The sequence below is a fragment of the Onychomys torridus genome, chromosome 11 (assembly GCF_903995425.1).
Source record: "Onychomys torridus chromosome 11, mOncTor1.1, whole genome shotgun sequence".
NCBI lineage: Eukaryota > Metazoa > Chordata > Mammalia > Rodentia > Cricetidae > Onychomys > Onychomys torridus.
This window is the reverse complement of record NC_050453.1, coordinates 18,259,677-18,286,707: the sequence shown is the minus strand read 5'-3', so window position 1 is coordinate 18,286,707 and position 27,031 is coordinate 18,259,677. Positions and strand designations below refer to the sequence as shown.

General features: G+C 37.3%; 1 protein-coding gene across 2 annotated transcripts in view; it reads right to left on the bottom strand.

Annotated features, from left to right (window-relative positions):
- The window catches only part of Akt3 (AKT serine/threonine kinase 3), a 255,291-nt gene that overhangs the window by 110,658 nt on the left and 117,602 nt on the right, over positions 1 to 27,031 (bottom strand). For both annotated transcript variants that reach the window (XM_036201762.1, XM_036201763.1), the window contains exon 3: positions 16,393 to 16,518. In XM_036201762.1, coding sequence (XP_036057655.1) covers positions 16,393 to 16,518 — 126 coding nt within the window. The remainder of the gene's footprint in view (positions 1 to 16,392; positions 16,519 to 27,031) is intronic.

Genomic DNA, 27,031 nt, shown 5'->3' with positions numbered 1-27,031 from the left:
CATTATGTGCCACATGCTGCACTGCATGGTTCCTGAATGTTTCTACCTCAAAACACAAACCTAAACACTGTTATTGTGCTCCATTTTATAAATGAGCAAATCTATAAGGCTTAACTAGCTAAACAACTTATTCAAAATGCACAGCTTGTGTGAAACTGTTTAAAGATGTATCCCAGAGCTATCTGAATCCAAATTCCATGCTCTCGTGCTAAAAAATTGTCTTTAAAAACTGAGTAATCTTGTTTGGTAATCTCTGCAGGTTGCCCCATCATGATCCTGATGCACTTGCTCACAGAATCCCTCCTTTCTCTCTCCTACTAGACTCCTGGAGCTCTGCCTGGTGTTTGGCTGTGGATCTCTGCATCTGCCTCCATCAGTCATTGGAGAAAGTTTTGTGAAGACAGTTAGGGTGTTCACTGATCTGATCACTGGGACAAGCCAGTTAAGTTCTGGCACCCTCTCCTCTATTTCTAGTAGTCCAAGCTGGGGTCATCCTTGGGGACTCCCGGCAACTTCCCCAGCACCAGGTTTCTCTCTATCCCTATGATATCTCCCTCCATCATAGTATCTCTTTCATTGCTTTCCCACTCCATCCCTGTTCCAGCTCAACCATCCCATTCCCTTATGGTCTCATTCCCCATCCCCTACCCTCCATTGCCCACCCCCACTCCCAGTTCACTCATGGAGAGCTCATCTATTTCCCCTTCCCAGGGTGATCCATGTGTCCCTCTTTGGATCTTCCTTGTTAACTAGTGGGAACTCATGAAAGTTGGATCAATGGCTATGGAGCCTGCATGGGACTAGACTAGGCCCTCTGCATGGCTAGACAATTGTGTAGCTTGATTTGCTTGGAGGGGCCCCCTGGTGATAGAATCAGAATCCATCCTTGGTGCATGAGGGGGCTTTTTGGAGCCCACTACCTATGATGGGACACCTCGTGCAGTCTTGAGGCAGGGAGAAGGGCTTGGACTTGTCTCTACTGGATGTGCCTCCCCAAGGGAGGCCTTGCCTTTTTGTGGGGGGAAATAGGGAGAGGGTTAGGGGGAGAGGCTGGGGAGGCAGGAGAAGGGAAGAGGGGGATCTTTGACTGATGTGTAAAGTGAATGAAAAATTTTTCTTAATTAAAAAAAAAAACTGAGTAATCTGTGAAAACAAGGAGACTAGACCTAGTCCCCCTTATTGCCCTTTCTATTCCATCTCTGGGCTTGGTTTTTCTCCATCTATGATACCTTTTTCTTATGAAGAAACCCAGGATAATTTTCACCTGCTAACAATATTGGTGGGAAGAAAAGGATCAGGAATATTCCTGGCAGAATCCTGCTCCAGGGCACTAATTGTTTCTCAGGTAAGGTATAGTCAAGGAGAAAGGCATCATTTTATTTGGATTATTTTCATGGCTGGGTCTCATCTTGTACATTAACAATTAAGTTGATGATAATAAACATGTTTACTTACTAATGGCAAATAACTGATTCCCAAACTTGTCTACATTTCTAGTTACAACTATCTGAGCCAATTACACCTATTATCCAAAGACAACATATATTTTTTCACATAGAAGAATGGGGGTTAAATAAGTCCTTATTCTTTATTGCATAACATAGTCAATAATGATGAGCCTAAGATCAGGTTACTAACATTATTTTCTATTCTGGCAGGTATTTTTCACTTTATGACCTACATTCCAAACTGTACTATTTAAATTACTACATTGGTAGTTGCATGGGATACTATTTGTGGCTTTAAATTTTGAACCTGTCAAAATAAATTTTTCTTTAATGAATATGGTTATCATAGTTACCACTATTTACCCAAAGCACATTTTGAGAGTCAGCATTTTCACCATCAATAATTTTTATACTGTCTATCTACCACAGCCTGCCTTTCATGAAATAAATATATCTCTTAAGAATTTTGTAGAATAACCATTCTTTGCATACATGAAATTGCTAGTAAAAATACACTGTGGTAACTTTGAAACAATAATTGAAACACAAAAGTGACATGCAATACTTAACTGAGAGAATCCAAAGAATACATTTAGTAAACTCAAAATAAGGAATTAGGCACATTTTTTTTTTGTATTTTTAAAAATTTATTTATTGCAACAGACTAGCCATGGCCTTTAAAAATCTGATAATATATGTAAGTAATCTACAACTTTAAGTTGTATTTTTTGTGTATTACATTTGTGTATATATTTTAAGTGTATATTTTGATTACATTTGTAACAAAACGCAATTTACTACTTTAAATATTTTTTTCTGTTTATTATCTTTTTCCCCTTAAGATCTCATGTACCCCAGGCTGGCCTAAAACACACTTTTTAGCTGAAAATGACCTTGAACTTCTGATCATCTTGCATTTCTACCATGACTGTTAAGATTACAACCCTGCATCATCAGATCCAATGTGACAAGCTGTTGGGATAAATCTTGGGCCTTGTGAATTCTAGGAAGGAAGTCTATCAACTAAGCTATTTTTGGATCTTACACCAGAATTTATTCAGCTCTGTCAGTCTATGACAATTTTGCTTATTGCTTAGTCATAGTAAAATTATTTGTAAGAATAAGGAGTTATTGATGGGAAAGTAACATACAACTTTGTAAAGTCACAAAAACTTGGAATAGTTTACATGGTAAACAATAAATATGTAAATAATACAAATTACAATGAAGTTTAAAAACAACAATGACTGAAATAGTGCTTAGATATTATATGTATATTTTAAGTTATTTTATTAGAATAGCCTATAGAAATAGAAACTATCAGCATGCATTTTGGAAGCAGTAACTGTTGCTAGTTAGATGATTCAATTACCATGAACTATTCTGGCATGTTTCAAAAGCACTGCCATTTTAAAACATACAAAATATCTAAAAATGCAACCATGGTAATAGATTCTGAGTGCATGGGTTGGGGGTGAGAGAGAAAGACAATGACAAATTGGTCCAAAAGGACACTGAGACTTCATATTGGAAGTCTATTGTGCTGACAATTAGTAACAGAGGAAGCAGAGCACAAAACAAATGAATGAAAAAGGCTGAACTTGCAGTGAAAGGCCTTATTATAGTGCAGAAACATTGTTATAATAAAGGGGCAATGTACTCTCCTCTATGGAACTTCCAAACAGCACCCCAATCTCTTTTCTCTTCCTCTGCATTGCATTTTTTCATTAGCATCTGCTTGATTATGTATTATTTCCAACCCAAAACAATTCCTCTATATCGTTTCTAAATACTGAGGTTGAAAGGCCCTTCCTTCCACTCTGGCCTTAGGCCTCATTTAACATTACTAGAAATATAACAAATGTTTTTAAATCAACAAAGACATGGGAGGGGGGCAGTAAGGCAGTGATTTAGCACTAACAATTCTGGAGAAGCAACAAAACATGAGAACCTCAAATACAATTTACAAAAATGAGCAAAAATGATAACTATAAAATTTATGAAAAATACCCAAAGGGTCTTTCCCCTGAAACTTAATGTCTGTGCTGTGACTTCTGCTGTGACGGGAAGAGCAATGCTGGAAGCTGTGCGTACTCGTGATCCCCTGCCTCGCCTCACTGTCCTTACATGGGAGGGACAAAACTGCCCAGAGGATCTTTATAGAGATGCGAATGACAAGATTTGACCCTGACACTGACAGACTAGTGAAGGACAGGCACAGCCAGCCCTCACCTTCTCAAATCCCCACCAGAATTGTCACGCTGAAGCCCTAGGCATGCAGCAGTAAGGAGGGGGACACAATGAGCCCTGACCCCAAAGCCCAGCTCTATCACTGGGACAGACAGGTATTACCATGCTTCAGACATGGCTTAAAAAAAAAAAAAAAAAAAGCAATGAATGTGTACAATGTGTAACAGGCAAGGGCTTAATCAGTGGTAATTTGTTATTATTATTAGTCTCAACTGAATAATGATTTAAAAATTTACAATCAAGAATTTTTTTTTAAATAAGGACTTTTGAGATGATTCAACTAACTCCTTTATTCTACATATGACAAAATTCTGATTTAGGACAGTTATGTGTGCGATCTGTTCAAAATAACACAGTATTTTTCTTTTAAACAAAATAAATCAGAGACCTGATAGCGATGTCTGCATTCACCCTGATCTACCCTAATAGGCTTATATACTCAAATTTACTTTGAGTATATAAGAGTCTGTGTGGATGCACCATGTATCATACCAGGAAGATTACATTTTTCTGTGGGTATCGACTACTCATTACTTGAAGAATCTTAACTCTGCATATAATCAAATTGAATTAAAGCTAAGAGTTAAAGTTACTTGCTTTGAGACTCTAAGCTCTATAAGGCTGCTTTATTATCTAGTTTTTCTTTAAAAGAAATAATATATAAGCCATGTTTCTTATGGTAAATATATTTATAAAAAGTAAAATAAGTAATACATAGTAGGGTTTTTTTAATGTCAATTCTTTCTTTACTCAATTCCCCAATTCCTTATGTATCAAACTTTAATATGGGATTAAAGCACCAATTATGTTAGGTACAGATCATGATTCTAATTATTATTTTTAAACCATACACAATATCTACTTTCTAGAAACTAAAATTTTAAGCTGCAAAAATGATTTACTGAAAAGCAGTAGTTAAGGACTAAATCAGATAAAATGTATATACTCTACCAAACATCTTGTATAGATTTTATCATGTCACAACTGAATGCAGTCGGAAAGTAGCAAGCAGAATTATTTTCACCATTCAAACATGAAAGGGTGTCATAGAAGAAAATACAAGGATCAGCAATAATATAAGACAACAATACAAGGATCCTGCTCTGCATCAAAGCTGGCTTGGTATATGGTGCTTTATACATTTAATAAATTCTGGCCTGAAAAACTGAAATATACTGACCTATCAATAAGAAATTCATGCAAAATAAACTCTACATTAAGTCTACCAGGTGAAACTTGTTTTGTACACATTGGTTAGCGCTCAACCCATCCTCTCTACCCTCATTACTACACTATTCCTACAGAAAAGGCTCTGTTTATGAATGAACTATTTCAAGAGATATCTATCCTTCCCAAGCTAAAAACTATAGTTAAAAACATTTTTAGTTTAAAAACTTTACCCTTAAGATGGGATTTGAAATGCAGTATTTATCTGTGTCAAGAAAATTATTTTATAAGTTACTAAACGACAATAAATAACGATACTAGAGAAATTGTATACAAAACACCAGGTAAGCTAACGGAATACCTTGGGCCTAACTCTGGCTTTGGAAAAACAAGTATCTGGGGTAACTAAAGCAATCTATTAACTGTTTCAAGTGCCACGTTTCTTTCTTTAAGGTATCCCACTGTGGTGGTTAATTTTATGACACAGGCTAGAGTCACCTGAGAGGAGGGAACCCCAAATGAGAAATACTTCCATAAGACTGGTATGTAGGCAAGCCTGTAGAGCATTTTCTGAAATAGTGATTAATGTGAGATGACTCAGCCCACTGTGAGTGATGCCACCCCAGAGCAGGTGGTCCTGGGTTTTATAACAAAGCAGGCTAAGCAAGCCATGAGGAGCAAGCCAGTAAGCAGCACCCTTCCATGGCCTCACTAATTTTGATGATGATATGGAACTGTGAGTGAAATAAACCCTCTCCTCCCCAAGGTGCTTTTGGTTATGTGGCTTCATCACAGCAATTATAACCCCAAGACACTCTTTTCCTCCAGTATTTTTTATTCTATATAGAAACAGGAAAACCCCATACTGTTGGGAAGTGTCGCGGCACAGGTGTGTGGATTTACATGGATACTTGGAAAGAAGACTCAGAGGCCCCTTAAGAATGAATCTAGTCTTTTGCAGATGCAGGGGATCCAGCCTCTAAGGGCTGAAGCGCTTTCCCTTCACCCAGGGCATTTTTATTTTTCTCAGTGTTTATTTACACTTTAGCCAGTTGATTTCCAGATGCTCAACCTGAAAGGAGCCCCCAAACTTACAATGCCAAGTGCAAATTCCTGGATTTACCAGGTACCAGTTTGCCAGGTTTCCTGAACCAAGTTTTACATAGGCCTTTGTATCCTTGGGAGACTCTGAGGCAAGACTCACATAGGGTGGCAAGAGAAACAAAAGGTATCAGTTAAACAAAAGATGGATTAAGGCTAGGTGCTACTCTCTGGAGAAAGGCCAAGAGTAGCCCAGCAGGAATGCAGCCACAGCACACCATGGAGCTCTGATTCACTCCTGAGCATTCCATATCCAGTTAATTCAAGAGAGAAGATATTGAGGCCAAGTTTCTGAGAAAGGATTTCTTTAATTAGATTAGTACTGTTACCTAGAATTCAGTCTGTCCTTTAAAATGTTACTATTTCTCTGAACAATCTCAATCTCTAGTGAATCTTCCTTTCCTAAACTTCCTATTTTAATTATAAAACCTACTCCAGATTTTAATCAGGAAACATTTCAAGCACTAATCCCAAGTGTCACAGAGCATTTTTGCTACTGTATTACAAATTCTTTAGATCTAATTATTATTACCTGTTATCTGTGGAGTACTGAAGTTAACACAGAATTCCAAGTTTGTATTGAACGAGTCATGCATATAACTTCTGGCTCTGACAACTATCAAATGAGCATGTCACAATTTTCTGAACCTTTTCAAATGGGAAACACAATATTTACCTCATAGCATTGCTGTAAAGGATTAAATGAGATAACATTATCTAAAAGGGTGTGGTGCATAGTTACAATTTTGTAAAAGTCCGTTTCTTTATTTCTCTGAGTACTCGGTACAGTGTTGAGAACACAACACTCCCAATAACAACTTTCTAAATATTCACTAGAACTTATGTTTCCTAAAATATGTATTTACATATTGTTGTGGCTAATCTTGGTTTTCAACTAAACTAAAACACCAAGCAGCTGGACACACCTGTGAGAGATTTTCTTGAATAGATCACTTAAGGTGGAAAGACTCAGCCTAAATCTGGGCCCCACCTTTTAGTGGCTGCCCACATAAAAGGACACAAAAGAAAGCAGCTTTTGCTTTTTGCTTGCTTGCCTCCACTCTCACTAGCAAGTTCATCTATCCTGTTGGTAACTGCCATCAGGAGACAGCCACTGACTACCTGGATCACCCCATAAAGTACTCTAATAAGTCTCGTAATATGTGTTTCCACTCTACTAGCTCTGTTCTTACAGACTAAGTACACACATTAAATTTGATAACACGTATATATTATGTTAACACACATGATAAGCAGTTTCACCGAGTGCATATATGCAAAGTTGTTAATTAGGAACACAAGAGCAAACAAGGAAAAAGTTAATGTCAAAAGTACTTCAAAGTAACTCAGTAACAATTTCAGACAAATCACCATGGGAACACTGTGGGAGAAAGACAAGACTAGGAGCAGAGGAAGCTGCTTCTGCTGGAATCTACTTCCATCCTGGTATCACAGGTTGTAAATGATAGGCCTTACCAGTCCTGGCCTGCTTTCCTTAAAAGCATTACCTATCACACCCTTTCCCTTTCTAAAGCAACTAAGTAATTCAGTTTCAAACAATTTCATTTTAATGTCTTCCCAATAGATAGTAAGCAAGAGTTTCTTTTAAAAGATTCAGAAAGACACTGAAATATTGTGAAAAGAAAAAGGCAACTTCTAACTATACAGGGGCAACATTTGTCACACACTCAGCCTGCAGAAACTATCCTTCAAAAGCCATTTGAGCCAGGTGGTGGTGGCGCACGCCTTTAATCCCAGCACTTGGAGGCAGAGTCAGGCGGATCTCTGTGAGTCCGAGGCCAGCCTGGTCTACCGAGTGAGTTCCAGGAAAGGAGCAAAGCTACACAGAGAAACCCTGCCTGGAAAAACAAAAACAAACAAACAAAAAGCCATTTGACTGAACTTATATTGTCATTTTCTGATTTATTTTTAAGTAAGGCATCTATTTCTTATAGTGAGATATACCTACTATTAGACTTAATTTCCTTTTTATCTAAAAGTTTCCTCACAATTGGGAATAAGAACACATCCAATCTTCAAAGGATTAAGTATATAAAATAGTCTAAGAAGTCATTCAGAGTAAAACCACTTATGAATGATCATGACACAGAACTTAACAGAATGTGGCAATCAACATAAAAACATCCATGGAGGGCTAGGTACCTCACCAGCAGTTTCCAAATATGTGACTGTTCCTGGGTTTGATCTCCACCACTACCACAACAAAATTGTGGAATATTAAAAACATATGTAGAAATATTGAAAATGTGTAACATTGATATAATTTTTATTTTTACAAGTGTTTATAAAAAATAGTAACAATTCAGCTTCCCCATGTGAAAAATGGAGCAACTTTAAGATTTTTTTTCTGAGAAAAGGAATAGTATTTGCACAACGCTCTTGCTTTGCTTTCAAGTATTGCAGAGAAGAGAATATCTGAACGTAAGTTTTGACTGATTGAAACCAATTGGAAGACTGTTAACATGATCTAGGGAGAATTAATAAAGACCTGAGCTGGCTGGTAACAGAAAGAGCTGACAGTTTGTTTGGAGATACACATCTACCACCACACAAAATAACCAGTTGCTCAAGCAAGGTATTAATTTCTGACTTCAATGCCTATGTAATTGGTAATACCTTTCCTTCTTCCAAACACCTATCATCCAGAGCTTCTGGAGATATTTTATTTGTGCTCTAACAAATAAAGCTTGCCTGGAGATCAGAGGCCAGGCAGTGGAGGCACACACCTCTAATCCCAGCACTTGGGAGGAGGAAACAGGAAGTGATATGGCTGGGCAGAGAGAGGAAGTGATAAGGCAGGATGGAGACAGGAGCTCGGCCCCTTTCATTCTGAGGATTCCTAGAAGTCAGAAGTCTTTCTAGCTGGGTGGTGGCAGCACACGCCTTTAATCCCAGCACTCGGGAGGCAGAGCCAGGCAGATCCCTGTGAGTTCGAGGACAGCCTGGTCTACAGAGTGAGATCCAGGACAGGCTCCAAAACTACACAGAGAAACCCTGTCTCGAAAAACAAAAACAAAAAAGCCAAAAAAAAAAAAAAAAAAAAAAAAATCTTCTTAGTGGCTGGCTGCTACTCTGCTTCACTGATTTTTCAGCTTTCACCCTGATATCTGATTCCAAGACTTTATTATTAAGACCAATTAGAATTTGAGCTACAAGAGCTCATGTTAACAACTCAAAAGTAAACTCTTAAAGTAACCATAGCTAATAAATGTTGCTTCTTTCCCAAGTTCTATGGTATTTATTTTCTATAAAAAATAATTTGGCAACTAAAGCCATTTTTTCTTCCCCTACTATGTGTGTTAATACTAACCAGTGTCTATGTCAAATTCCTATATAAAAAACTCATGCTCTAATCCTGTAGGCATCTAGTAAAACCATCAACAAACCTTTAAAAATGAATTCTACTGAATCATAATCCACAGCTATGAAGGCAGCTTATGGCTCTCTAGATGTACTGGGTTATTGCTAAGTCTTAAATCTCTCTCCCCATATATCTTGACTGGACCCATGAACTAATTTTTATCTATATCTAAAGAAAGAAACATTCATTTTTTAAAAAATTGTCTAGAAACGTAGTTGTCATCTTTTTTATAGAAGATATTAAAGAAGAGTTTTGGAACAGACATTTTCAGGATGGACCAACACTTGCAACACATAAGGCAGAGTTCTAAGAGGTGCTTCTTGGGACAGTTGCTGGTACACCCTGCTTCCCACACCATGTACAGACAGGAAGCATGTAAAACTGGATGATGAAGACATATAGGCAGTTACTCAGTCTTCCATAGAGGAATTATTTCCACTTTGAAGTTTAAGAACCTAAAAATTCAGTGAAAAAATGATAGCTGTAAATATCAGAGACCATGGCTACTGGATAGAAAAGTAACTTTGCTTAAAATACCTGTGACAAAGTGTGTTTTTAGCAGTATTTTTCAACCCAATAATGTATTTTCTCAATGATGACTTCAATCTAAGACTATCAGAAATAAGTCAAGTTTTAGAGTAATACTTTCCTTTTTTTTTTTCTTTTTTTGAGACAGGGTTTTCTGCGTAGCTTCAGAGCCCATCCTGGAACTTGCTCTGTAGCCCAGGCTGGACTCAAACTCACAGAGATCCACCTGGCTGTGCCTTCCAAGTGCTGGGATTAAAGGTGTGTTCTACCACCCCCACCCCCCGGCTGGTACACTTTCCTTTAAAAAGATATATATATATAAAAATTTCATCTCTACTTCACTGCATTTAGAAGGCACCTCATTCACAATCCATGTTTGATTTAATACATTCAAATTAGAATAAAGGTCAACTGTTGTTATCTACATCCTTTAGTCCTTCATGAATTTCCATTCTTCATGCTAATGGGTACTTAGCAATTTAAGTACTGGTTCTTATTACTCTAAATCTATGAAAAGTGAAGATGAAAACTGTCTGCTATTAATAGATCTTAAATATTCCCCCAATACATATATTGGATGTTTGGTGCTTAGCTGTGAGTTCAAGACCACCCTGGGCTACAGAAGATTGATCCAGTCTAAAAGAGAAACAGAGTCAGGCAGTGGTGGCACATACCTTTCATCCTAGCACTTGGGATTTCATGCCTTTAATCTCAGCATTAGGAAGATGGAGACAGGAAGTGATACGGCTGGGCAGAGAGAGGAATATAAGGTGGAAGGAGACAAGAGCTGAGAGCCCTTTCGGCTGAGGATTTCAGAGAGGTGAGAACTAGTGGCTGGCTGTTCTGTTTCTCTGATCTTTCAGCTTTCACCCTGACACCTGACTCTGGGTTTTTATCATTAAGACCAATTAGGATTCGTGCTACAAGAGTATTGCGAGAATTTTTTTTTAAAATTCACTTTATTCTTACTATGTATGTTTGGGAGTGGTTTTGTGCCAGTGAATGCAGGTACTAATGGAGACCAGAGGCGTCAATTTCCCTGAAGCTGGCATTACAGGCAGTTAAGGGTCACCTGATATAGGGCCTGGGAGTTAAACTCAGGTCAGTATTATGCATTCTAAACTCATGAGCCATCTCTTCAGCCTTGATATATAGTAATATAGTTTTAATCCTAATATTTAAATAAAAATACCTAGTAAGATTCTTAAACAAAACAGTGACTCCACAGGCTTTTTTTTTTTTTTTTAACCTAAAGGGGAAGTTTATACAGTATATTCTTGGATATTCAAGAATAACTATTAAAGTCTTAATATACAAATACTAGGAGATAAGATTAAACTACTTCACCTAAAATAACTCAGACTAGTAAGTGGGACATATTCATGAACACGATAACCAAAAAAATGTAACACACACACACACCACCACCACTACCACCACCACCATCAGTTAGAGAATGGCAAGGGAATAGTTTTGAAGGAATGAATGTGGAAAGAAATTTAAATAGGAAGTAAAGGACAAAAAGAAAACTATACAGACAAACAGACGATAAGGACATTCCAACCAGAAAGCAAGACAGGAGCAGAAGAGCAGCAAAGTTTTGGGGAGTTATAAAAAGCTCAGCACTGTTGAAGCAGAGTTGCAGAGCAGAGGAGACATGAAGCAGGAGCTGAAAGGAGAGGCCAGATTGAAGAGATCCTGGTATGCTACAGTGAGGAAGCTGGATGGCATCCAGGAGGCGCTCGAGATCCAAGGCAGGGTTTTCATGGGGGGATGGCAGGCATAGTTAGGATATAATTTTAGAACTATCATTTGACAGACAAGTAAAGGAAGGACATGAGTGGCACAAACTAGAGGCAGAGATTCTAGTTAAGCATCTGTATCAGAGATGAAAAGAGTGATCCCTTCCAGGAAAACAGCTAAAATTCGTATGCATGAGCCGACTTCATAGGTTCAAACACAATAAAATCAGCAGAACTAGAAATGTACTGAGAGTGTGGTGAAGATGTGATGGAAAGGAAAAGGGGGACAGATCCAGGTTTCTGCCCAAGCAGAGGGAGAACTGAAATACTGAATAACCAGGGAAAATAGACAACCGTCTTGAGGACAGCCTAAGACAAGTAAAGGCTATCAAACATCTATGGTGGCAATAGCTTATAGTGAAATTAATGTGACAACATAATTCTCAGGAGAAAAGCTTGGTCTGAATAAATAAAAAAGTGGGAATATGGCTGACAGTTTTAAACTACAAATTCAGGAACAAAGTGACCACCCAGTTGTAAAGTACAAAGTGTTAAGTACCGAGGCAAAAGTTTCTTAAATACTATACTATACACAAATTATACACTATGCAAAGGAAAACACAAGGACAGAGAAACCTTACAGCACAGAGGGAAAAACCATCTCAAAATCTTGGTCAGCAGATGAAATGCAGCTTCGATGCCAATCCAGAAAACAAATTAAAAACTAAAAATTAAGTTTAAGCTTAAGGGGTTTTAGCCAAGTATATTACCTTGGCATCTGAGGAAAAAGTAAAGTAAAAAGGTCACTTTCCATGTTCTTGTGGCCATTTCTCCTAAAAAAGCCATCCATCTAGTATAGACTCTCCTTTGCAGCAGATCTCAGTTCCTCCTTTAGCAGACAGTTCCTATCCCTGGAAAAATGTCCTCATCTCTCAAGTTTTCAACAATAGGCCTTGCTCAGTTCTCCACAGCCTATTACCATTATTATAACCCACATATTCCCAGTCATATTTTCCATTGATTATCTACTCCTTCATTAATCCACATGCCTTGAATCCAATCCTTGGAGATGCTGAAGCAAGAAAATCTCTGTCAGTATGAAGTTAGCCTAGTCTGCACAGCAAGTTCCAAGCCAATCACGGCTACAAAGTGAAACTCTGGTAGGGGGCCCAAAGCACAAAAACCTACAAGTCTGCATTGAGTCTTAGTTTCCAAAGTCTAGATAAAAATCAATGCACGCCTTTAATCCCAGCACTTGGGAGGCAGAGGCAGGCAGATCTCGTTGAGTTCAGAGGTCAACCTGGGCTACAGAGTGAGATCCAGGACAGGCTCCAAAGCTACACAGAGAAACCCTGTCTTGAAAAATAAAAACAAACAAAAACAAAAACAACAACAACAACAACAAAAATCAATGCTAAACAAATGTGTATGTATGTTTTTCTTTTGTTTACCTGTCTTCTACTTATAGGGACCTTAGCGATGAACCCAACAAAGGAAGAAAAAAAAAAATGTCTACTTCCTCCCGACATTAGAAATGTGGTGGCCACTGGAGAAATCATCAAAAGTGGTTTTAATCAAATAAGCAAGGGAAGAAGTTAGACTGCAGTAGTTAAGAAGTAAACTCAGGAGCTGAAGAAATGGCTCAGAGATTAAGAGCACTGGCTGTAATTCCCCCCTTTTTTTTCTTTTCCCCTTTCTTGTTTTTTTAAGACAGGGTTTCTCTGTGTTACAGCTCTGGCTGTCCTGGAACTCACTTTGTAGACCCGGCTGGCCTTGAACTCATGGATATCCGCCTGGTTCTGCCTCCCAAGTGCTAGGATTAAATGTGTGTGCCATCACTACTTGGCTCAAACCCAGGGTCTTATAAATACTAAACATGTACTCTACCACTAAGTTATACCTCTAACCAGGACAATGTTATGAAGAAGGAAAGAAAATCAAATAGAAGATTGGAAAAATTTTAAATCTTTCTAGTTCATATTATGATTTTTTTCAAATGTGTAAAAAGCCTATTTCTGTGAAATTGCACTGAAGTCCATATAGATGTATACATGTTCATGTGTGAATCCACACACATGTACATATTAGCACTTGTGTGAAGGCCTCAATCACTCTCCACCCTACTTTAGAGATAGTCTCCCACTAAACCTAGAGTGCACAGATTAGGCTGGATGGCCAAGCCATAAGCTCCATGAAGCAGCCTTTCTCTGCCACTGGAGACTTGGGATAAAGGCATGTTCTGCTGCACCTGTTTTATATGGTCACTGGACAGCCAAACTCAAGGACCTATGATGAGCATAGAAAGCAGATAACCATCTGACACACCTCCCAAGCCAGCCCATCAGGAATATTTTTAATCAGTAGAAAAAAAGGGGAACTCAAATTGTAGCTATCGATGAGATATACAGTATTCCTTTACATGTCTGAGAAATATTAAGGGTAAAGCCCCTTAATTTTTTAATTTTTCTTATTTATGTACATGTGTGTGCACCTGCTTGCCTGAATATGTGTCATGTGCATGAGGGTGCCCACAGGGCCAGCAGAGGGCGCCAGATCCCCTGGAACCAGTTACAGATGGCTGTGGGCCACAGCCAACAAGTGCTACTAACTGCAGAGCCATCTCCCCAGCCTCTTGGAGAACAATACTCCAATGTGGGCCAAGGCGAGTGAGGAACTATCTGCCAAAGAAAATAGGGTGTGTAGGTTTTTTCCACTAATGCCTCAAAAGCACTGTCACTTTCTGCCTTGAATACCTTCTCCTTTGTCTGAATTAGCTCTTTATTTACTTAATCTTCAAGGGCCTGCTCAAACTCCACCTTACAGAGGAACAAACAGAAGTCCAGTATGCTGATGAAGAAAATGTTACAACCAAAATTTTAAAAAATGATCTACTTCCAATCATACTCAGAGCATGTGCCAAAATTGAAATTGGGCCATCTTTCATTCATATCCTTTCAATTAAGGTATTATTTCATTAATTATTTATATAATTTAAGGTTATAGTAAAGCTTTACAAATAAAAATATTTAAATAATGGAGTCATGGTAAGATCTAAGGTAAGAATCCTGAAAATTAGGGGTTTAACTACAACTTTACCTGTGAAGTCAAGTACCAACAAGTACTTGGTTGTGTAAGTAAAAATTACAGCTGTCAACTGCTAGTTATTCTGTGGAGAAGCTGTCAGTCACTAGCTAGGGTCTCTCTCCACAAGTACACATTTATTTCAGCCTCTGCCAGTGGAAGTGTTAGAGCAGATGTTGGCAGACTGTGACATACAGTATGTCTTTAAAACTTGTTGGGGTGTGAAATTTCATAAGGTCAAAAAATGCTGCATTTTGATCAGCAGATAAAGATTTTTCTGTACTCTTAGAAATTATTTCAGACAAACCAATAGAATTGCTAGTAAAATGGACAAACTATTTAGGCAGGACATGGCAATTGTTTAAAAGATAATTTCTATCACTTTAATAAGCAAATGTTCAACCAAAATACCTTTAGACTGAAAATGTGTATCTTAAAGAAATTTAGAAACTCAAAAGATACTATTCCAGCTGTCAAAATGATTTAAATAATTTCTTACTTACTAGAGCAATTTATATATAATGAACATGTTTTGATGGGAAAAAGGCTGTTTTCTTTAATACATACATTTCCATGCACATACATACATGTGCATGTATAATTCGTATCACGATAGGGAGCTTCATTTCAAAAAAATTAAAGATTCCCTACATGAAAATTCACTGACATGAATGCAGAGGGTTTTAAAATTAATTCTCAGGAGGATCTGAGAGACATATCCAGGAGGGTATATAAAAAAAATTTTAGATTAAAAAACTTAGAAAAATAAATAAAGTTAGTATTCTTCAATTATTTGTAATTCTATATTCTTTTAAGTTTATTTTTAAAACTGAAAATAAAAGTTTGAAGTTCCTTTATGCTAAAATGAATTTTGTAATACTGAAATTTTTCTAGGATTTTTCTTTGGTTATTTAATTATGTTCATAACTTCAATTCTCCCTATTTTTTTCAAATATATCTAACAGATAACATCTAACTGAAACACAGTACAGGGGGTTGTCTAATTAAATTAAATTTCTAACACTATAGACTCCACCTAGTTCTTACATACTCCAATTTGAACTTGAAAATGCTTTCCATCTAGTTTAACATTGCAAGATCTTTTCATTGGATCAGTAAGGATAAATTATCTAAAAGCTTGATCATAACAAAAAAATAAGAATAAAAGTAACAGTTATTATTATCACAGTCATCTTGCAGTAACACAAATTCAACAAAGACATTTCTAAGTAAACTATGAGCATTTTGTTAGATATTTGTAAGAAATACAAATATGACTAAAAACATAAAATAATCCCAGAAAAGGTTTCTAACAGAAAACATTTATATACTCAATCAACCAACCAACAATTGTGACAGGGAATTCTGGAAGGAAATGTAGTAAGTAGCATAACATCTTACAAACAAGATCACAGGTCCTTGTGTGAAAAACATAAGGCACATAGTTGGGCAATTATATTTATCATATTCAAACTCTAAATATGAAAAATTACTATTACTATTGTAAACTATATTGCACTGCATACGATTGTAAGTCTCTATCTTAAGGAGTTGAAAATTCTTACAGAGTTGGTAATTTCTTTGCAATTAAATGTAAACTTTTGCACTGGTTTTCAGATATATTAACATACATGACACATAAACTCATACAAATAAATAGACCCAAGGTGAATTAACAATTGTATACACTTACTTGCCACTGAAAAGTTGTTGAGGGGATAAGGTAAGTCCACATCTTGAGGTTTCTCTTTATAGCCTATGAATGAACCATCTGTCTTCAAAAGGAAATATCTTGGCCTCCAGTTTTTTATATATTCTCCTACATGAAGAAAGCACACATGTTAATGCAAAAAAAAAAAAAAATGAAGTCACTTTTGTTTAAAAAATAAATTATGGTATAACATGTCCTGAACATTGGCCTCCCAAATTTTAGTGAGGCAAATTTTCTTTTAATTTGACTTATAAAAGAAAGTCAGTCAGTCTATAATTAAGATTCAATGAAAACTGTTTTTAATGATTTCATTCATCTGAATACACATTTTGCTCAGTTTTTCATTTTGTCAGACAGTTGTTAAAGCATTTATTCAGCCATCTTAGAAAGCCCTGGTAAATAACCCACACAGTGTTTAGGAATTTCAAGGAAAAACACCTCATAAACAGAGTATGAAACACATGTTCCATCTTCATGACCAATAATACTGCTTTTTGTTTTTCAAAAAAGGGGGAAGAGTTAATTCCTTTTCTTTTTTAAGACAGAGTCTCACTGGTACATAGCCCAAGCTGGCCTCAAACTCTGAATCTTCTTGCCTCAGCCTCCAGGGTATGGGATTATTCTAGGGTGTATTTCCTTGTTAAATCTTGACCTCAACTTCCTCTTTCTAGGAAAATAACGTTTCACATATGCTATGGACAAGTCACAAAAATGAAAGAACATTAGTTAATAAAGCCTCAAAACAACATCAAACTTAATATATAGAAACAAATACAAAATAAAATTTTTTTTAAAAAAAGGCAAATTATCCGAGCGGTGATGGCACACGCCTTTAATCCCAGCGCTTGGGAGGCAGAGGCAGGCTGATCTTTGTGAGTTCGAGGCCAGCCTGGGCCACAAAGTGAGTTCTAGGAAAGGCGCAAAGCTACACAGAAACCCCGTCTTGGGGGACAAAAAGGAAAAAAAAAAAAAGAAATACAACACACAGCCATTATGGAGCGTGACTAACAGTAGATAAATGTACACTTTATTAGATTTACATATTTGCTCCTATCTATCCACCAAACTAAACTCAAATTTGAAAGAGCAGAGGTGATTCTAATAACTTAACGGCAAGCCAGGCCCAGCATTTCCCATTTTTTCTCAGCCCTTGGGGAGACTGAAGCAGAGGCATCACCATGAATTCCAGGCCTTCCTGAGCTATGAAGCAAAATGGGGGGGGGGGGGGGGAGATTGCAGAGTGAGGGAGGGAGGAAGAGGAAGAAAAAGCAGAGGAGGAAGAGGGAATCAAATGACTGTCTCCTGACATGAAATCTCAAATGCTGAATCTCACAACTACAAAAATCTGAAAAATTAACTTTCGCTACCAAGCAGCTTCTTCTTTTGACCAAGTTTAAACCTAGCATTTGACTTCGGCCATGCCTTACAGGACCAGTAGCTACATCGCAATGGACTTCCCAAGCAGTCTCTCCCTGGCAGCCCTACCTGAACTGGCCTGTTACTGCCTCATATCCGCTCTACTCACGCCCTTGACTGCTGTCTCCAGGCTACACACCACAGCTTCTACTGACCAGCCAGCTCCAGATTAACCTTCCCTGTTCTATGTCACTGGTTTTTATCATTCCTCTGCTCTACAGTATCGCTCTATACTTTAGCACTAACACAACTTGATGAGCATGTGGAGCTCTCCTTAAATCCCAGCACTCAGAAGGCAGAGGCAGAGGCAGAGGCAAATGGATCTCAGTGAGTTCAAAGCCAGCCTGGTCTACAGAGAGAAAGTTCCAGGACGTTCAGTGCTACATAGTGAGATCCTGTCTCAAAAACAAAAGAAGAAAAACAAACTCCTTACACTTAATGTAACATATATACATTAAACCCCTATTTTCTGAGCTGGTGTGGTGGCAAGTCCCTGTAATCCTAGCACTAGAAGGGGAAGAACCTCAAATTGAAGGCTACACCTGTCCTTCAGTAAGAAAAGCAGCACTGTGTGGCTTTTCTACCTACCTCTTAAATGTAAGGCACTGGCTTATTTTCCACTACTACATTCAATCTAGTAAGGTATGTTGTTCTGGCTGAGACAGAAGGGGAAACGCAACTAAGGTGGGTAACTGAAAAAAGGAAGACTGTTCAAATAGCAACGGGCAGCACTAGAACTACAAGTACATGCCCCATGCTGGCTCGAAAAACAGGAGCATTAAGTAATACTACACTAGAATTCAAAGTAAGGGGTAGTTTCCTAAATAATGGTGATGTGAAATTTGCAACTTTACCAATGCACTCTGTTAGATGAACACCCATTTACTCAGATGCCACTTTGAATAACTCTTGTACATTTTACACAATTTAAAGAATCATGCATTAGTCATACAGATACTGGCTTACTGACTTAAGCAGTTCAACTTTCACAGTTGAAACATTTCATATAGTTAGTTATATTTGTTACTGTTAACCGATTTCTTTTTTTTTTTTTTTTTTTTTTTTTTTTGGTTTTTCGAGACAGGGTTACTCTGTGTAGCTTTGCGCCTTTCCTGGAACTCGCTTTGGAGACCAGGCTGGCCTCGAACTCACAGAGATCCGCCTGCCTCTGCCTCCCGAGTGCTGGGATTACAGGCGTGTGCCACCACCGCCCGGCCCAAACCATTCTTATAAGCAATAAACAGAGAATTCTATTTGTGTACTGTAGGTTTGAAAGAAAATGTTTGGGGTTTTTTTTGGGTTTTTTTTTTTTTTTTTTGAGAGAGTTCTGAGTTCTACTTATTTATGATGCTTCTAGAGTTAGGTCTCTGCCAACTTTCTTACTATTTAATAATTTATTTCTTGTATTACAACAAATTATCCAAACAGTTTTGAGTAGATTGTTAGTATTTAAAAAATAATATAAATGATATTTTGTTTTAGCTCTCAGGTTGTTTCAATGCATATTGCAGATTTTCCACCTAAAATTTGACAACCTATTCAAATGTACCATGTTGGGGGAAGGGTGATAAACATTCAACTAAGGATCTCCCAAAGTTAAGTTGTTCCATCTAGCGTCAAATTACATCATTTGATATCTTCATTTTAAATTCACACATATAAGCCTTATTTCATTACTCATTAGTACTTTGTTGAGAATCATCACTGTAATTTTTAAAATCTGAAGGCATCAGAAAGTATCAAAGTAGGAATTAGGAGCATATGTACCTGGACCTAAATCAGATTCAATGTTCCAATAGCTTCTGATCTGCATTTCCTGGAGATGTCTATATGTGTTCAGACATCTAACTGGAAAAGATACTTACACATAATCAAGGCTTCTCTTCTTAAAAATGGAATGGGATGGTGAATACCTGGTTCTGTCTTAGGTCAGGTTGTACTGAAACACCTGACAATAGCTCTAGGCTATGAGCAGCAGACAGACAGACGCAAGGTGAAAGATGCACCAGTGGGGAGCACTGCGTAAACACTCCTGTGCTGGAAACCTCTCTGCAACAGTGTATGCTAACATGGACCAGCCTAATGATATAGAGTAACAACTGGTAAAATAATTCTGACCTTATTCAAACAAACAGACGCAATCCAGCTCAAATATTTGATATTATAGCACTACTTTTTTACAAATCTCATAAAACAACCATTTATAATTCAATTATACAAAATCATAGCATAAGAATATGCTACTTACACATAGGATGGGACATGAGTCTTTCATATTTTCTCCATAGAAATTAAAGACCCTAATTACTAACAGTGAATAACTTAAATTATTAAGATATACATGTGATACTGTTGTTTAAGTTTCCAGTGGACATTCCTACATGATGTATCAAAAATTAAAAAGCTAATCAAAATTCTAAAGCTAGGCTTCAGGGATTTTTTTTCGGACTTTTTAAAAATACATGTTCTATTTCATGATTCTTTCAGTGGCTAGGCATAGTGGTACATACCTGTAATTTATACTCTGGAGGCTGAGGCAGGATTGTGTGTGTGAGGCCATCCTGAATTACACAGTGCAACCGTTTCCAAAGAGGAAAAAAAATTCTAAGTAAAACACTGTAATGTAATGGTTTGGAGCAAGACTGGGGCATACAACTTAAGATGTGAATTGTGATTACATCACTAAACTAAGAGAATTTACCCTGTCCACATCTCAATTGGAAAAGGAGACTCATCATTGTACCTACTCAAATTATGTAAGGACATAATATAGAAACTCTTAAAAGGGGTTGGGGATTTAGCTCAGCGGTAGAGCACTTGCCTAGCAAGTGTAAGGCCCTGGGTTTGGTCCTCAGCTATGATTAAAAAAAAAAAAAGGAAACTCTTAAAATATTTCTTGGCAAGCCGGGATGTGGTACACGCCTATAATCCCAGCACTCGGGAGGCAGAGGCAGGTGGATCTCTGTGAGTTCAAGGCCAGCCTGGGCTACCAAGTGAGTTCCAGGAAAGGCACAAAGCTACACAGGGAAACCCTGTCTTGAAAAAACAAAAAAAGTATATATATATATTTCTTGGCATACATTAAGTACTACATTTTGTTAATAAATGGAGCCACCACTAACTAATATAAATTATAATCAGCACTGTACTTATTCAGGAATATTCATATAATCACAAAACATTAATAAATATATACCATCAAGCAAAAAAGGTCTTTTGAACTGGTGACAAATATATAAAACTTTTCTTTTTCAATTTTAATTTTTATGGTTTTAATCCATAAGTGGGGCGGGTACACGCATGGTGAGTGCAGGTACCCATAGAGTCCAGAAGAGGGTGATAGACCCTCTAGAACTGGAAACAGATAGTTGGGAGCAGCCTGACAGGGGTGCTGAGAATAAAACTCCAATCCTCTCAAGTGCAGTGCATGCTTTTCAACACAGAATAGTTATCTCTAGCCCTGATACACTGTTATTAGCAAAAAAGGAAAAAGAAAAAGAAAAATTAGGCAATATGAAATGTCTAACTAGAGCATTAGTTCAAATCATAACACTTCTTTAAGACAAAGATAAAACAGCAGAAAGGTAAACAGAAGTCTCAGAGCGTTCACAACTTCTTTCCATTGTTGATGGGATTTTCCTGACCTTCCCAGGCTTGTCCTGAACAGAGCTCGAGCAATCCTCTAGCTTTAGCCTCCCAAGTCCTAGTCACAAGCCACTTGGTCTGTATGAACTGATAAAGATCAATTTAAGACTTTCTAGGAGCTCGGGAGATGGTTCAGCAGGCAAAAGCACTTGCTGTGCAAACTTGACCACCAGAGATCCAGTCCCCAGAACCTACGGAGATGCGAGGCTGTGATCCCAGCATGACTAAACTAGCAGAACTGGTAGGCTCTGGGTTCAAGTATATAAGGCAGAGAATGAAAGAAGGCAGCTGAGTTCAGCCCTTAACCTCCACACTCACATGCACACAAATGTGTGTTCACCTCCACACATGGGTCCCCCACTCTCATACTTGTGCATGCATGCATGCATACATGTGTGAGCGTGCGCAGACACACACACACACACACACACACACACACACACACACACTCAATTCTAATAAATGCTTTTATATATTTAAAAAAAGGGAGTCTGGTGTGGGAAGACTCATCCCTAACAGGCCTAAGGACCAGTTGGCCCAAACCAGTAATAAGATACTTTCTAAGAGTCAACCTAGGTCTGCCTAAGGGCCTTAGCAACAGATGCTTAGACATGATTTGGAGATGACCTGGACCAATGAGAGGCAGCCATGTCACACCAGCAGATGCATATTCATCAGACCTTTCCCCAAGGTGGGGTGGAGGGTATATAAGATTTGCCTGGTTGGGGATTTAGCTCAGTGGTAGAGCGCTTGTGTAGCAAGCACAAGGCCCTGGGTTCAATCCTCAGTTTAAAAAAAAAAAAAAAAAAAAAAAAAAGATTTGCCTCTTCTTGAATAAACTAAGCTTGTTGTTTTGACATTCTCCCAGTCTGTGTCATTGACTCTGTGCCTACTTGGCCCCCTCCCCAAAAAGGAATAACAGCACAGGACCCTGCCACATCCTGGCACCTTTCAGTAAAGACAAAACTTACATCTTTCCATAAGCTATCTACAGCAGTACTCTTCATGAGCTTCTTTTTTTTTTTTTTTAAGATTAATTTATTTACTATGTACACAGAAGAGAGCGCCAGATCTCATTACAGATGGTTGGGAGCCACCATGTGGGTGCTGGGAATTAACTCAGGACCTCTGGAAAAGCAGACGGTGTTATTAACCACTGAGCCATATCTCCAACCCATAGGCTTCACTTTTTAACTGCAGACAAAAAGAGGCTTAATGCTACCATTAGAATAAATATCTGTTTAAAACTTCATCGTTCACATCATAGTAAATATTTAGTTATTTTTTGACACATACAAACTAAATTTAAACACCTGAGCTTCCTAAAAGAATAAAGCAGATTTTTTTCTAAAGTATATGTTGGAAGTAAATGTTATCCCCCTGACAAAAAATATTGTTCAGTGTAGCATTATATGATATAGCTTAACTATCTTAAAGCCAAGTATTATATAGGAAAGTACATTATGTTAAATACAGCACAACACCTGCAAACTTTCAAACTGCCTGTAGCACTTCTATACAAAGGTATCAAATAAGCTATATAAGTGGAGGTCTGTTCATGTCTCTCAGGTAGAAGAAACAGGTTTCTCATTGAACTTATCGTATTCTGTAGATGTATTAAAAATAATCCTGATAATTTTATTTTGTATTCTTCATAATGTAGTGAAGTATCATAGTACTTTGTAACTGCAAAGGACTATAAAAAATGTAACCTTTAAAAGTGAAATTTTGCCCTTATTAAAATATATTATTTAAATTTAAGGAATATGGTTTATAATTCAGAGAAAAGCAAATCATTCTGTTAAGAATGATGCTCAGTAGGTTATTCTCATGTTTATTCAACTTGTTAAATATGAGACAAAGATGATCCAAAAGAAATTAAAGAGTTTTTAGTTATTATTTCAACATATAGCTTAAGACATTAATCATCTTATACCTGCACAGTGATATATAAGAATGTGTACAAACACTCATACACATATATAATTTAGTTTTTCCAATTTTTAAAAATTTTAATGTTTAGATTGTCACTTCCTTTTCACTGTCATTCAAATATGTTAGTTCTTTGCCCTTTAGTAAATGAAAAGTGATAAGTTCTTTTGTGATTTCCATTAATGTCACTAAATAACTGTAATCAACTGGCTTGAATGTGTGTTAGTTTCAATAAGCTAAAAAAGGAAAACTGGATTTGTCTATAAAACACAACGAAGGCAATATGCGCGCCAGGTCACTCGTTCTAAGTGGTCAATGAGCACCACAGATCACAGGCTATGCTTGAAAACATGTTTTTAGAATTTAAGAAAAGGTGTACAATTAGGTTAAAGACAACTGCTCCTCCTGAGGACCCAGTTTCAGTCCCCAGCACTAACATGGCAGCTCACAACTGCCTGTAACTCCAGTTCTCCGGGCCTCTGCACTTATGGTGTATAGACATACATGCAGACAAAACGCCCATTCACAGAAAACAAAAAGCCTTAAAACATTCAAAATATTTAGTGCTGAAATACATACAAGTATTAAGAATGTAGAAATGAATGATGCAAGTATAGTCCAACCCTCATAAAATTTTAAGTCTAGTAAAAAGTTTTTTTTTTAATTTTTTTCAAGATTTATTTATTTATTTGTTTATCTATTTATTTATTATGTATACAGCATGTATGACTGCAGGCCAGAAGAGGGCACCAGATCTCATTACAGATGGTTGTGAGGCACCATGTGGTTGCTGGGAATTGAACTCAGGACCTCTGGAAGAGCAGTCAGTGCCCTTTAAGCTCTGAGCCATCTCTCCAGCCCTAGTAAGAAGTTTTTAAGAATGGAATGTACAATGAGAAGATGGGAGAGATTTTAGTGAGAAATAAAGCTGGGCTCTGGTACACATCTGCAATCCCAGATACTCAGGAGTCTGAGGAAAGAAGATCCCTTGAACCCAGAAATTTGAGGTCAGCTTGGACAAAATAGTTTAGGGCATAGATGCACTCAAAATTTAAAAAAAAAAAAAAAAAAAGTTTTCTAAATAAAAATATATTTACTTATTCTTGAAGAACAGCTGTATCATTTTCCTTCATTGATTCCTTCAATGAAGGAATTATTTCCTTCTTTAACCGACCATTGTTGAACTATGAGATCTATGCAATGTCTTTAACCACAGTAAATAACAACATCATCTGATTCTCTGTCTTTTCCAAGTATCTATACATGTGCCTAGGGAAAAAGAGTACTTGATACTATCTGTTGTCTGGCAGTGATCTTAGTACACCGTCTTTCAATATTTCAGCATTCTATTGCTGCTATGGTAACTCTAAGATGAGGAGGCACTACCTGCTCTCACCTTGCAGAAGTTGGTCTGCTCCAGGACTGGACAATAGCACCACTACAACCGGCAACATAGAAGTTGTTTACAAATTTGGTGACTCTGCTGCTTTGTACTTCCAAAAAAGCTTAGAAGCTTTCCAGATGTACCTACATTTCTCTGCTTTTCCATATGTTCCTTCATGATTATTTTGAGAAATATATTATAGTCAAGAAATTCTGCTGCCACTGCATAATGCATGAACTTGTCGTCTTTTATATTAAGTATAGTTTTGAAGTCTACTTCCTAAGGAAGGCTAGGGTCCATGTTTTGCTTTGAAGCTAAAGCCCTTAAAAAAAACTCTAGGCACTGAATAATATAAGACAGTGGTTCTTGACCTGTGGGTCATGACCCCTTTGAGGGTTCAATGACCCTTTCACAGGGTCACCTAAGACCAGTGGAAAACAGATATTTGCATAATGATTTATAACAGTAGCAAAATCACAGTTATGAAGTAGCAATAAAAAGAATTTTATGGTTGTGGGTCACCACAACATGAGGAACTGTATTAATGGGCTGCAGCATTAGAAAGGTTGAGAACCACTGCTGTAAGATATTAGAACTTCAACTTCTCTGAGATCTCAGTGTGGTTGATCTGTCAGTATTTTATTTATTTTTTTTCCAAAACCTGCACAATTACCACCTTACCTTTAACCATTCAGGTATTTGTTTAATGATACTCAGGAACCTGGTTAATCAAACCAAGGTTCCTATTGTTCTTAGGCAACATCAACCTTTACACCAAGAAATAACACTTTTTCAGTACACACAAGTACACATGCAAGCACACAACACACAGATGGGCAACTGGAGAGTATATATAATAACTAGAATGGATTGACTTTTTGTTGCTGTTGATGTTTTTGTATTTTGAGACAAGGTTTCTCTTTGTATCCCTTGCTGTCCTGGAACTTGCTCTGTAGACCAGGCTGACCTCCAACTCAGAGATCCACCTGCCTCTGCCTCCTGAGTGCTGGGATTAAAGGCATGCACCAGCACAGCCCGAAATAATACTTTTTAATTGCTCTTTTAAACACAACAACATACTAACTGTATTATACTATCAAATTTTACTAAGAAATCCAAGAGGAGTAGAGAACACATATTCTCGCCAACAGAAAACAGCATCCTGGCAATTTAATGAAGAATAAACCATGACATTAGTTTACATAGAAGGAGATATGTTGTGGAGAATTACTCAATCTGTACTCAGCTTCCTGCTGAGTTAAATGTGAGCTAAATTATTATTTTGCTTTCACTTACGCCCTTGTAGATTGTGAAAGCAGAGCTTTCTTTTTCTACATTATTGCAAAACCTCTCCATTTCTACACCATGCCACATTTGAACATGAAGTCATTTCTATGCTATTTTAATAATGTGGAAATGTTAAAAGTACTACAAAGGTAGAGGGAGACAGATCTCTGGAGGCCAGCCTTTTCTACATTGTGTACTCCATGACAGTCAGCTCTATATAGAGAGACCATGCCTCAAAACAAAACAGTAAGAAAAAAAAAAAATCTGCTAAGGAATGGACTAATTTAAACATGTAATTTCATTATAAAAAAATTAACATCTATACTGTAAATATTTCCACTTTTATCACATCACTTCTCTAAATATTAAGTCTAAGTAAAATATATATATATATAATTTAATTATAGTAAATAGTCTTCATAAAATCAAATATGGAAACAATGTAACTAACCACAGCACAAACCTACCCACCATGTCTGTTCAATGCCTAGGACAGATCAGGGTAAGAAATAACTACTAATTGAATAAATAAACAACTTATCACTATTATAAAGGACTACACTCATGGCAGAAAAACTCAGGACATCTCAGTCTAATACAACTGGAATAAATCTCAGCCTCCCTATTGGTGTCCACTGTGCAAGTACTATGAAACTGTAGCACTCGAAGATCAGGAGGCCTGTGCTATGTAGTGGAAAACATAGTTCAACCTGTCACCCATTTTGCCCCCACTTTAAAAAATTAGTGGAAAGAGTACTGCTGTATCTTAGACCTTCGCCTATGAATCTCTCCAATGATCAACTTCTAGTGGCATGGAATCAAATCCATGGCAGCTATAATTTTAAGAGTAAATTCATGCCCTTTAAAACTCTCTTCTTTTAAGTGTCAGGATGGCCGAGTGGTCTAAAACTCTCTTCTTTCTTCTTTTCTTAAAAAATACTCTAAGACATTCATCAC